This window comes from Talpa europaea (assembly GCF_964194135.1).
Source record: "Talpa europaea genome assembly, chromosome: 9".
NCBI classification, from domain to species: Eukaryota; Metazoa; Chordata; class Mammalia; order Eulipotyphla; family Talpidae; genus Talpa; species Talpa europaea.
Window position 1 is genome coordinate 16,630,163 of NC_140076.1, and position 12,392 is coordinate 16,642,554.

General features: G+C 49.7%; 1 protein-coding gene across 1 annotated transcript in view; it reads left to right on the top strand.

The window, feature by feature from the left end:
- OPRD1 (opioid receptor delta 1) overlaps positions 1–11,927 on the top strand; it is a gene marked incomplete at its 5' end in the record, with an annotated part of 30,671 nt that extends 18,744 nt beyond the window's left edge. Inside the window, 2 exons of the mRNA XM_084242883.1 lie at positions 8,575–8,924; positions 11,362–11,927. Coding sequence (XP_084099009.1) covers positions 8,575–8,924; positions 11,362–11,903 — 892 coding nt within the window. The 3' untranslated portion in view covers positions 11,904–11,927. The remainder of the gene's footprint in view (positions 1–8,574; positions 8,925–11,361) is intronic.
- Between the last annotated feature and the right edge of the window lie 465 nt (positions 11,928–12,392).

The window sequence follows — 12,392 nt, forward strand, 5'->3', positions numbered from 1 at the left end:
TGTCACATGTTTCTAAGTCTCCACCTGGGCTGTGAACAGATTGTCACCAAATCCCCAGCTATACAGGATCTGGGAATGCATGAACAGCAGATGAGCGCTGTGGAGCCAGCCCACCACTGGGCCAGTTCATGCCACTCTGTCTTGGCCTCCAGGCTGGACCCCTCACCTTGGGCAGTGTTTTTTTTTTTTTTTAAACGTTTTTATTTTATTTATTTATTTTTTTTAGATTTATTTATTTATTTATTTATTTATTTATTTATACAAGCACTGGTTACAGTCAGAAGCGTGGGAGGGTGAGAGAATTCACCAGAGCCAGAGCAGGGAACAGAACAGGCAGATTGACGAAATACACTGCTGAGGGGAGCAGCGGGCGGCAGGAGAGGTCTGCGCGCCATGTGGGACCTTCACCCAGTGGCCGGGGATCGAACTGGTGCTGCGGAGGCAGCTTCGCAACCCAGTGCTCAACCGCTGCGCCACTGGGGAGGCCCCTCACCTTGGGCAGTTTTGATGAACTCATCAAGGTGATAAGGAGGCTGACAGATCGGGAGCAGCAATGTGCAGCACAAAATGCTTCTGAGCGTGGGCTCTGAGAGCCAGATCTAAGTTTGGATACTGCACTTTCACTTCCTAGTGGCACTTCCTCGTGTCTTTGGGTGAACCACTTAACTTAGCTCCTCTGTAGAATGAGGATAAGGTTAATGCTCAGGGTTGCAGGGAAGATGAAGTGAAATCATGCAGCCACTGCTTTGGGCATCATCCCTGGCACATAAAGGAAAAGACACTCAGAGAACATTGCTTAAAGAAAACAAACTAGGGGCTTCCCCGGTGGCGCAGCGGTTGAGCGCTGGGTTGCGAAGCTGCCCACAGCCTCTGCAGCACCGGTTCGATCCCCGGCTGCTCCCCGGCCACCGGAGGAGGGTCCCACATGGCGCGCAGACCTCTCCTGCTGCCCGCTGCTCCCCTCAGCAGTATACTTGGGTCCTTCTGCCTGCTCTGCTCCCTGCTCTGGCTCTGGTGAATTCTCTCACCCTCCCGCGCTTCTGACTGTACCCAGTGCTTGTATAAACAAATAAATAAATAAACAAACAAATAAATAAATGAAAATAAATCTTTAAAAAAAAAAAAAGAAAACAAACTACCATCCAGAGCTGTGGGACCGGCCCTACCAAGACCTTATACCAAGGAGGAGTTTCCTCCTTGGAAACTCCTTCTGGGTACTGGGCATTAAGATGTCAGCCCATCTAACCAGCTGCCCTGGGTCTGCCTAGGGGAGAAAATTCATACAGGCATTTACTTGTCAGCTGACAAGGCCCGCCCGGAGTGTGTGTGTATGTCATGCGGCTCCGGCTGTGCTTTAATCACAGTATGGCCCATCTCCAACAGATGGAAAGAAAATTAATAGACATGGCAATGATCTTCCTTGCCAGTGGGGCTAGTTTGACAGATGATGGAATGGGTTTAGGGCTCTGAATGTATAAAGGAAGCCTCGCTGAGAATGAGAAGAATGGTTTGCAGCAAATTCCCAGCACATTCAGAATGTGCTAGAGGGGATTTTGACTTAGAAAAACGGCAGAGGGTTTCCCAAGTTATCTCACAATCAAGAGGTACAGCCTGAACTTACCATCCTCACTTCCAGGGTTGGATCCAATGGGTAAGGATTAAACCCTATGAGAAAAAGACATATGAATATTAAGGGAAAAAACCCAAAAGGACTGTCAATTCCTGTGTACCAGCTGGCTGAGAAAGCTACATGCTTTCATGTGTTGACTTCAGAACATAAAACAAAACACACACACACACATAGACCATGACTATACTGAAAGTACTAAAAAGGAACCAGGTTCAGAGAGGGAAAGTAATTTACCCAAGATGACACAGCTAAGTATGTCGAGAAGCCAAGATCGGAATGGCTCTACAGGATTCTGACTCACTTCCAAACTTGGAATGTAGACTTGGTGACAGCTCTTGATTATCCTTAACCTCTTTTTGTTGTGGTAAAACAGTTAACATAAAATGGGCAATCTTAACCATTTTTAAATGTACAGTTCAGTGACATAGTCACATTCCCGTTGTTATACAGCCGTCCCCACCATCTAGCCCCATGACAGTTTTCATTTTGTAAAAACTAAAGCTCTACATCTATTATGCAATGACTCTCCATTCTCCACTCTTCCTGGCCCCTGGCAACAACTGTTATACTTTCTTTTTCTTTTTAAAAAAGATTTTATTTATTATTTTTGTCATAGAATAACTGGGCTGTAGGGGGCAAGGGTGAGAGAATTCACCAGAGATAGAGTGGGAAGCAGAACAGACAGATTGAAATACACTGTTGAAGGGAACAGCAGGCAAGGCAGGAGAGGTCTGCTGCACAATGTGGGTCAGCTCCCTGACTGGGGATCAAACTCAGGACGTTACAGTGGGCCTTTGAGGTGGTGGCACTGAGACTTAACCCTTAGGTCACTAGGGAGGCCCCCATTATACTTTCTGTCCCGATTTTGACTATGCTAACTACCTATTGTATGTGGAATCATACAGTATTCATCTTATTTTACTTAGCATAATATCCTCACGGTTCATCCATGTTGTAGCATGTGTTAGAATTTCCCTCCTTTTTAAGGCTGAATAATATTCCATTGTGTAGGGCATCCCTGGTGGCGCAAAGGGTTAAGCACAGCACTGTGAAGCTATCCACAGCCTCTGCAGCACAAGTTTGAATCCCTGGCTGGCCAGGAAGCTACACACCTGGCACAGCAGACCAATCCTGTCTCGCCCACTGCTCCACTCAGCAGTGTATTTCAGTCAGTCTGCCTGCTCTGCTCCCCACGCTGTCTCTGGTGAATCCTCTCACCCCCCCTGCACCTCTGGCCTGTATCCCAGTTCTTGTATGCAGAAATAAATAAATTAAAAAAAATTCCACTGTATATATATATATATATTTATATATATATACACACACACACCACATTGTGCTTATCTATTCAATACCCATGGTTACTCAGGTTACTTTCATGTTTTAGCTACTGTGAATAATGCTGCTGTGAACACAAGTGTACAAATATCTCTCCATACCCTGCTTTAAAATCTCTTGGGTATATACCTAGAAGTAGAAATGCTGGGTCATATGGTATTTTAAATTTTATTTATTTGAGGAACTGACACACTGTCTTCCCCAGAGGCTGTACCATTTTACATTCCCACCAATAAGGGTTCCATTGTCTCCACGTTCTCACCACACTTGTCTGATTTTTTATAGTAAACTGTCCTAATGAGTATGAAGTGGTATTTTGTCATAGTTTTGATTAGTGATTCTATAATGATTACTGGTGTTGGTTTCTTTATATATATAGCTTTGTTATCTTGTTAGTAAAATGTCTATTCAAGTCCTTTGTCCATTTTTAAAATCAGGATATTTACTTTTTAATATTGAGTTTGGTAGTTATTTATGGTTCTTTCCTCCATTTTGAGTTAATTTTTGTATTGGTGTAAGTGTCCAGTGTCATATCCACAACTTTTTGAAAAAGGAAAAAAAAAAAAGAATTAGGGACCATTAGTAGGATTTTAGAGGATTGGGGCAATAAATCATTAATCCTTCTAGAGAATTTTTGCTCTGCCCTCTATCTGGCTTCCATACAGCAGTTAGAGTGATTTTTTTTTTTTAAAGATTTATTTATTTATTTATTTATCCAAGCACTGGGTACAGTCAGAAGCGCGGGAGGGTGAGAGAATTCACCAGAGCCAGAGCGGGGAGCAGAGCAGGCAGAAGGACCGAAGTACACTGCTGAGGGGAGCAGCGGGTGGCAGGACAGGTCTGCGCGCCATGTGGGTCCCTCCTCCAGTGGCCGGGGAGCAGCCTGGGATTGAACCGGCGCTGCAGAGGCTGCGGGCAGCTTCGCAACCCAGCGCTCAACTGCTGTGCCACCGGGGAGGCCCTAGAGTGATCTTTTAAAGAAACACACATAAATCAAACTACATCACTCCCCGGTTCAAATCACCAGTGGCTTCCTGTTATACACAGAACAAAATCCAATTTTCTGCTATGATTCAAAGACTCCATTTGATTTTACTACCTCCTGATTTCTCCCTCTACATCTCCTGTTGCTTCCTCTCTGGCTTATTGCAGTGAGTCACATTTGATTTCTGACCTTTCCTGTAGTTCATCAAGTTCTTTTCCTACCACAGGACCTTTGCATTTGCTATTCCTTTTGACTGAAAAAAACCCTGTCCCCTTTTCTCCATATGGCTGATTCCTTCTCATCCTTCCCAGCTATGTCACTTGGACTTAGTCAGCTCAAATTACCATAACAAAATACCATAACAGAAACTGACTTCCTCAGTAGGGCCTCCCTGGTAGTGCAAGGGGTTAAGTCTCAGCACTATGAAGCTATTGGCAGCCACTGCAGCACAAGTTGGATCCCTGGCCAGGGAGCCAATGCATGTGGCGCAGCAGACCTCTCCTGTCTGGCCCCCTGCTCCCCTCAGCAGTGTATTTCAGTCTGTCTGCCTGTTCTGCTCCCCACTCTGTCTCTGCTGAATCCTCTTACACACTTCCCCCACCTTTGGTTTACAACCCAGCTCTTGTATACATAAATAAATAAAATAAATCTTTGAAAAAATGATGTAAGGGCATTTCTTTCTTTTTTTTTTTTTTTAAAGATTTATTTATTTATTTATACAAGAACCAGGGTATAGGCCAGATGCGCGGGAGGGTGAGAGAATTGACCAGAGACAGAGTGGGGAGCAGAATAGGCATATTTTACTGAAATACACTGCTGAGGGGAGCAGGGGGGTGAGACAGGAGAGGTCTGCTGTGACATGTGGGTAGCTCCCTGGCTGGGGATCGAACTCATGCTGCAGTGACTGCTGGTACCTTCATAGTGTTGAGACTTAAACCCTTGCGTCACCAGGGAGGCCCCTGATCCTTCCTTCTTTCCCCACTCTCACTATTCTGGTAATTCTGTGGGTACTTGCATGGACCCAGAATGGTTGCGTGCCCAGAATGGTTCTGGTCTGAGGCATATTTGCTGCCTCCGCTGGGACTCCCCCAGGGCCTGCCACATGTGCTATTTCCACACCGTCTTCTCCTTCACCACATCAAGCCCTATAGTCTTTCCATTTCCTACAAGGAGAAGATACTTCCTGGGGTGGTTCTTTGTGGTAGTCTGGTAGACAAATACATCTTTCTTGGTGTCATTCCTATTTATGAAACCACATCAGTTCCATTAAACCATCTTACTATTCCCAGAACTGTTGTTTTGACCTCCTTGTCCCTCCACCATGGCTCCCCTCCCATGTGAGGCCACCTGCTCTCTGCACTGCTGCCCAAGGTGATGGGTTTGCTGTCAGCGGTGCTAATGGTGGAGGCAGCTGGGTGGGGGCAGATGTTGGGTCCTGCTGCTGCACAGCAGCTCCTCCTGGGGTGTGATGGTGACTAGGCCAGAGACAGCAGTGGGATTGCTCAGGTTTCTCTGGGGTCTACTCTTTGTTCCCACTACTGATCAAACTCTAAAATTTTTCTTTTCTTTTCTATTTTTTAAAAAAGATTTATTTATTTATTTATACAAGAACCGGGATACACGCCAGATGCACAGGAGGGTGAGAGGATTGATTCACCAGAGACAGAGTGGGGAACAGAACAGGCAGACTGACCAAAGTACACTGCTAAGGGGAGCAGCGGGTGAGACAGGAGAGGTCTGCGCACCATGTGGGACCCTTGCTAGCTGGCTGGAACCGAACCGGTGCTGCAGAGGCTGTGGACAGCTTCACAGCGCTGCGCTCAACCACCTGTGCCACCAAGGGAGGCCCTAAAATTTTTATTTTCTATGTGTCCTTTCTTAGGAAGTGAGGATGTACTCCGGAGGATGTACTTCCACTTAGGAAGAGGATGTACTCCAACACAATGAGGGTATAAACCAAGATAGACAAGACTTGCAAGCCAGGAAACAACGGCCCAAACACAGGACAGTGTACATGTGGGTTAGAAAGTAATCAGTCCCAGGTTGAAGAGGAAGAGGGAGACTTCATGAGTTGGATCAGTAGGACAACAGAAGGAACTAATAGATTATGTGGAAAAAGAATGCAAACCCTGAATAACACACTAGTCATGTCCCCAGATAGCACAAATATCTATTGAGAGCTTGCATTTGCCAGTTGCTATTGGTAGGCCTGGCAGTACAATAGGGAACAGAATGACAGAGTCTCCTACCTTCGGGGAACACACACGGATGAGGGGCTGGTTGGGAACTCTGAGGAGGTGATATTTGAATAGAGTCCTGAATTAAGTGAAGGAGCAAGCCATGCAGAATTTGGGAGAGGAGGTTCCGGGCAAAGGGCAGAGGGTGCAGTGGTCCAGAGGCTATGAGGTGGGAATGGGTTTGCTGCACCTACGGAACAGCAAAGAGGCCAGTGTCTTGGGTGAGGAAGAGAGTAGAGAGTATCTCAGTCAAGGGAAAGTTTCTAGAAGCTGAGATCTGAGAAGCTGGAAGTGGTCTGGGCCTGTTTGTGGAATATGGAGCTCCTTGGGGGGTTGAGAGCAGGAGGGAGACTTGTCTGAGGAGGCCAATGAGAGGCTTGGCTGCTAGGTAGCTGTGGGGTTTGGGGGAGGCCTGTGAGATGAGGAGCCTGGGGCTGGGCTTGGACCAGCAACAGCAGCTTTATCACCTACTTCCCAGCATCCCAGCCCCCTCTGGGAATTGCAGGATCCTTCACAAATCAAAATAGCAGGCAAAGAACAGCCTCTAATTGTTCTGGGTAAAAGAAGCGAAATTAGACGAGTCAGCTGTGGGGTTGAGCCCGCCTCCCACACAGCTGTGATCCCACTACCGCTGAAGACAGACTTCCCGAGACTTGCAATTCTGCTGTCTCCCAGCAAAACTTTTTGCTTCTCCGGTCCCAGGGCAAATGACAGCTATTTTGGGAGGGAGTGGGACAGATGCTGGCCCTGGAGGACAGTGAGTGAGGCCATTTGTTTTTTTGGCTTTTTTTAAGCCAAAAAAAAAAAAAAATGTCATTTCATGAAGGAACAGTCTTAGTTGATAGGAGTTCATTTAGTCATTCAAAACATAGTGGGCTCGTTTGCCCTGAGTGTCCGGGACTAGGCGTGGTTGGGGGGCTCTAGAAGCACTGTGCAGCATCTCCCTTGGGGTAGGTTGGGGAGACAGCACTGGTTTGGGGGTGAGGGAGGTCTGCGTTCTTACCTGGCCTCTGCCCCTGTTGCTGTGTGCCTTTGGCTGAGTCATGCTACCCTTGAGGCGTCAGTTTGTCCTTCTCTCCTGCTGTGGGCTTTAGGTTACAGTGTTTCTCACACTTCAGAGGCCATAAGATGACGATTCCCAGGCCTCCTTTCCGGAGATAAAGATTTAGCAGGTCTGGCATGGGGTCCAGGAATCTGCATTTCTTGCAGGTTCTCTTGATAATTCTGAAGAGAATCCTTGCGCCTTACTTTAATGAAGTTTCCCCTCAATCTCTCAGAGTACTCCCTGCTTTGAAATTTGAGGAGTCTTTCACGCAGCCCTTTTCTGGGGTGCTCAGATCACTCCAGGGGCACAAATGACGTGCTGCCCCTGCTTCAGTGCACCTACATGTTTCTGTGGTCATCACACTGCTTCTGTACGTGCCGCCTTCTCCAGCTTCACCCAGTGTCCAGCCCAGGCCCTGGTACAGAGGGGCCATGCCTGTCAGTGTTGGCCAGGTGAGGGCCCAGCTGTAGCACAGGCATCTGTGCAGCATCAGAGTATGTAGAGGTGATGGGAGTTTGGGGTGCAGGGCTGGGGTTGCTGACATCTGGTTTGAATATCTGGGCTCACACCAGGGGTTGGGTGTGTGAGACTTTCACCTGCTCCCCTTCCTCACAACTGGGTGAGTCCAGCTGTACGGAGACAGGACAGTCTGGATGGGGCCACAGGAAGGACTGAAGCCCCAGTCTATGTTGAAGGAGACCCCAAGGATATGAGGCCCTGGCCAGTCTGCTAGGCAGAGTCCCTTCCTCAGAACTGGCCAATCATCTCCCCAGAAGGGCAGGTCAGGAGCAGAGGTCCGAAGGCCAGGTCATTCTGGTCTAACCCCCAGCTTCATTCTTCAGCTCAGAAGAGTAACAGATGTCATATACTGAGCACTTAGCATGCTTTGGGCTCAGAGTTAAGTGCTATGTCATCTCATTAAGTTTTATAATTCTATAAAGTTGGCAAAAATATTGCCCCTCTTTTTGTAGTTACAGACACTGAGACTTAGAGTTCACGTTAAAAGACCAGAGTCACTCAGCTAATAGATAGTGGAAACAGGATTAGAACCTACATCTCTTTTCCTCTGGGTCCCAGTTTTATCTTTAACCATATTGCTTAGACCACTTTGGAAGATAAGAGCTTTTCCTAAAATACCTTTTCCACAGACAGAGAAATCCTTTTGTCTCTGCTGTAGTGGAGAGGAGTGATACTGAATCAGAGTACAAGGTTCCAGTTCTGCGCTGACTGTTTGTGTGACCTTGGACAAGTCATTTCACCTCCTCGAGTCTCATGACCTGAGAATCTGTGAACCTGAAATCTGTGAAATGGAACACTTATACTTGCGCTTCCTTTTAAGGTACACTAAGATGAAGACAGCCACCAACATCTACATCTTCAACCTGGCCCTGGCAGATGCGTTGGCCACCAGCACACTGCCCTTCCAGAGTGCCAAGTACCTGATGGGGACGTGGCCCTTTGGGGAACTTCTCTGCAAGGCCGTGCTCTCCATCGACTACTACAATATGTTCACCAGCATCTTCACGCTCACCATGATGAGTGTTGACCGCTACATTGCCGTCTGCCACCCAGTCAAGGCCCTGGACTTCCGCACACCTGCCAAAGCCAAGCTGATCAACATCTGCATCTGGGTCCTGGCCTCAGGTGTGGGTGTACCCATCATGGTCATGGCCGTGACCCGCCCCCGGGGTGAGTGAACTAGGGGCTGTGGCACAGGCCGCTGATTACAAGAGGCAGCCCGTGGGCCCTTATGGGTTTACAGGCCGTTTACTGGGGTGGGTGTACATGGCTCACCAGTGGACAGGTGGGTTTCTTATCAGTGAGAGCGTGGATGGCTGGCCAGTGGGGAGTAGTCAACCAGTGGGAATGGGAATGGTTGACCAATGGGGAATGTGAATGGTTGACGCTTGTGAGAATGAACATGTGGGCAGTGGTCATGTGGGTTGCAGGCCAGAGGAAATGTATGAATGGGATTATAAATCCCACCCATAGATGGCTTATCTGTGTGCATGCGGAGGCTGGCAAGGAGTGTATGGCTGACTTACCTATTGGGAGATGGATGGATGGTCAGTGGGGTGAGGGCATCACTAACCAGTGAGTTATGGAGGTTTTAAGATTTGTGGTCTCATCCCAAACTCCCTTTCACCCCAATTTGAAAACTATTGACCCAAATAACCAAAGCAAGATATAGAGAATGGCCTTCAGGAAATGACAGGTACATTCCTCTACAAAATGATCATTTTCCCCAGAGCTAAATGGTAATTATTTTAGTAACTACCTGTATTAATCAGGATAGCTAATGTAATGATCTCCAAAGCTCAGTGACTTAACACAATTTGTTTCTCATTCACATCATGCCTTTTCCTTCCACACAGTCATTCAGGGATCCAGGCTCTGAATGATGGTTTCAGAATCCTCAGCTGCTGGCATCTGGCCAGCAGAAGAATATGGAGAGGGAGTGGTGAGAAAGCACAACCACTATTAAATGTCATGGCCCATCTCTTCCTAGTGATAGGTGGTCATGTGGCCTCAATTTGATGTAAAGATGTGGGAAATGTAATTTAGCAGGGTGCTGGAGACACAGGTCACAAATTAACATATCAGCCACACAATACTATGGGATGTTGAGATTAATGAGGACATTGCCAAAGCTCATTAAATAGAAGCCATTGAAATGATTAATCTAATGGGGTAAATAAGACAGGGACTACTACCTACATTTGACTGTAAGAAAACCAAGAATTGGAGCGGTCAAGTGGTGTACTTAGGGTCACACAGTGAGGCATTTGGTGGAACTTAGCCAAGAATCCAAGGCTTCCACTGCCTATCTGTCACTCATTTTAGCTGCTTGGTAAAGGTTTGCAGAGGGTCGGTGCTATGTGTGGGTGGAGGAAACAGCTTGGTGGGAGGCTTCTTGGTGATCCTTTACCCCCATCAAGGGTAGCGCCCAGTGCCCTTATATGATCTCTGAGAGATTGGTCTTGACTCAGCACCTGGGTCCATTCCTCACTGTCAGCCTTCAGTTTACGGGCCATTAGGTATAGCCCTGATGGTGGCCAGACCAGATGGCTCTCCTCACTGTAACACACACTCACTATACCCCCCCCCCACACACACACACTAGCACTATTGGTCTGTGTGACCTTGCTGCGTGACCTTGGACAAGTGCTGCTCCTCTTTGGGCCTGGTTCTGCCACCTATAAAATGAAGTCCTTGGGCTCAGTCACTCCTAGAGGCCCTCCCAGCCTGATATCCTGTGGCTCTCCATCCCCTTTCTTTACAATTCTCAGTCTCAGTGGCCACCTTGTAGCTCTTCAAATCCCAGAATCCCAAGAGATCTTGGGACTCCCTTGGGCCAGCCTTGTATCTAAATCCCACAATATCCCCTCAAGTGTTCACCCCACCTGAGCTCACACTCTAAGAACAGGGTGCTCATCCTATCCTGGGGGCCCCTCCTTTCTCTGGACAAGTCAGGCACTCAAAAGTTTTTCTTGCCATTAACCCTAGTTCTGCCTCCATGGCCCATGGCCCCCACCTTTGGACTCCCACACACACCTGCCCCCCCCCACCCTGTGAGTGCACCCCTGCCCTGTGAGAGCTTTCACCCCACTATGCTCAGTGCTTTACTTGCCTTCTGCCAGGTAAGCAGCCCAGGTAATCTCACAACAACCCCTGTTAGTTCCACTTTACAGATGCTCTCTGAGAGGCTGAATAATTTGCCCAAGGCCACAGAACACACAGTAGGGCCTCATGCTAAGTCTGTCTTAGTTGTATTTCCCCTACGGGCATTACTCTGGAAATGTGTGGGGTTTTTTATCACAAGGACTGGCATCTAATGGGCTTGGGCTAAATTATATCATTACTGCCATGAGCACAGAAGCTTATGAAGGTGCCGGGAGAGAATAAACAAAGGAGGCCCCCAAGAGTAGGGTCTGTTCTGTGGGGGTCTTATAGCATGAGTTCATCAAGTTCAGAAGTCAAGGGGCGGGGGCATCCCGGGTAGAAGAGCCACGTGGCGCCAACCCCAGGAGGAGGCAGTGGGCAGACGGCAGGGCTGGGTGCACCTGCCAGGTCCCTTGGGCCCACAAGCCCATCATCCCCTGTCTGTCTTGTTTCCCTGACCCAGACGGGGCGGTGGTGTGCATGCTGCAGTTCCCCAGCCCCAGCTGGTACTGGGACACGGTGACCAAGATCTGCGTGTTCCTCTTGGCCTTCGTGCTGCCCATCCTCATCATCACGGTGTGCTACGGCCTCATGCTGTCGCGCCTGCGCAGCGTCCGCCTGCTGTCGGGCTCCAAGGAGAAGGACCGCAGCCTGCGGCGCATCACGCGCATGGTGCTGGTGGTGGTGGGCGCCTTCGTGGTGTGCTGGGCGCCCATCCACATCTTCGTCATCGTCTGGACGCTGGTGGACATCGACCGCCGCGACCCGCTGGTGGTGGCCGCGCTGCACCTGTGCATCGCGCTGGGCTACGCCAACAGCAGCCTCAACCCGGTCCTCTACGCCTTCCTCGACGAGAACTTCAAGCGCTGCTTCCGCCAGCTCTGCCGCACGCCCTGCGGCCGCCCGGAGCCGGGCAGCTTCAGCCGCGCCCGGGAAGCCACGGCCCGCGAGCGGGTCACCGCCTGCACCCCGTCCGACGGCCCCGGCGGTGGCGCGGCCGCCTGAGCAGCCGGGCTGGCCCGCGCGCCCCCGCCCAGTGCCCCGAGGGCGCTCGGCCTTCTCGTGGGGCTGGGGCCCCGGCGCGGGCTGGGGCGGCGGGGAGCCTCTGTTTTGGAGAAGGGGGTCGCGCCTGAGCCGAGTCGGGAGCCGGGAGATGGCGCCCCTGCAGTAGGGGGACCCCTGGTCTGGGGCGGGGTAGCGGCGGGACAGTGGGGCGGTGCTTCTGGGCTGTGGGCGCTGCCAGCAGCCTGGGGCTCCGTGCAGCCTGGGGCTCGGCGGGAAGCTAGAGGCTCCAGGTGGGTGGGACCTGTGCCCCTAGAACCAGCGGCTACGCAGGGCCTCTATCTTGGGACAACCCGGAGTTCTCACCCCGATCCCGGCTGGCCGGAGTGGGGGTCCGGTCTGAAGATCTCGGGCCCAGGACCCAGAAGGGGTTGGTGGGCACTGTGGTTTGAAAATTGGGCTTCAAGTTTGGGTTCTGTGTGGTGGGGAGGG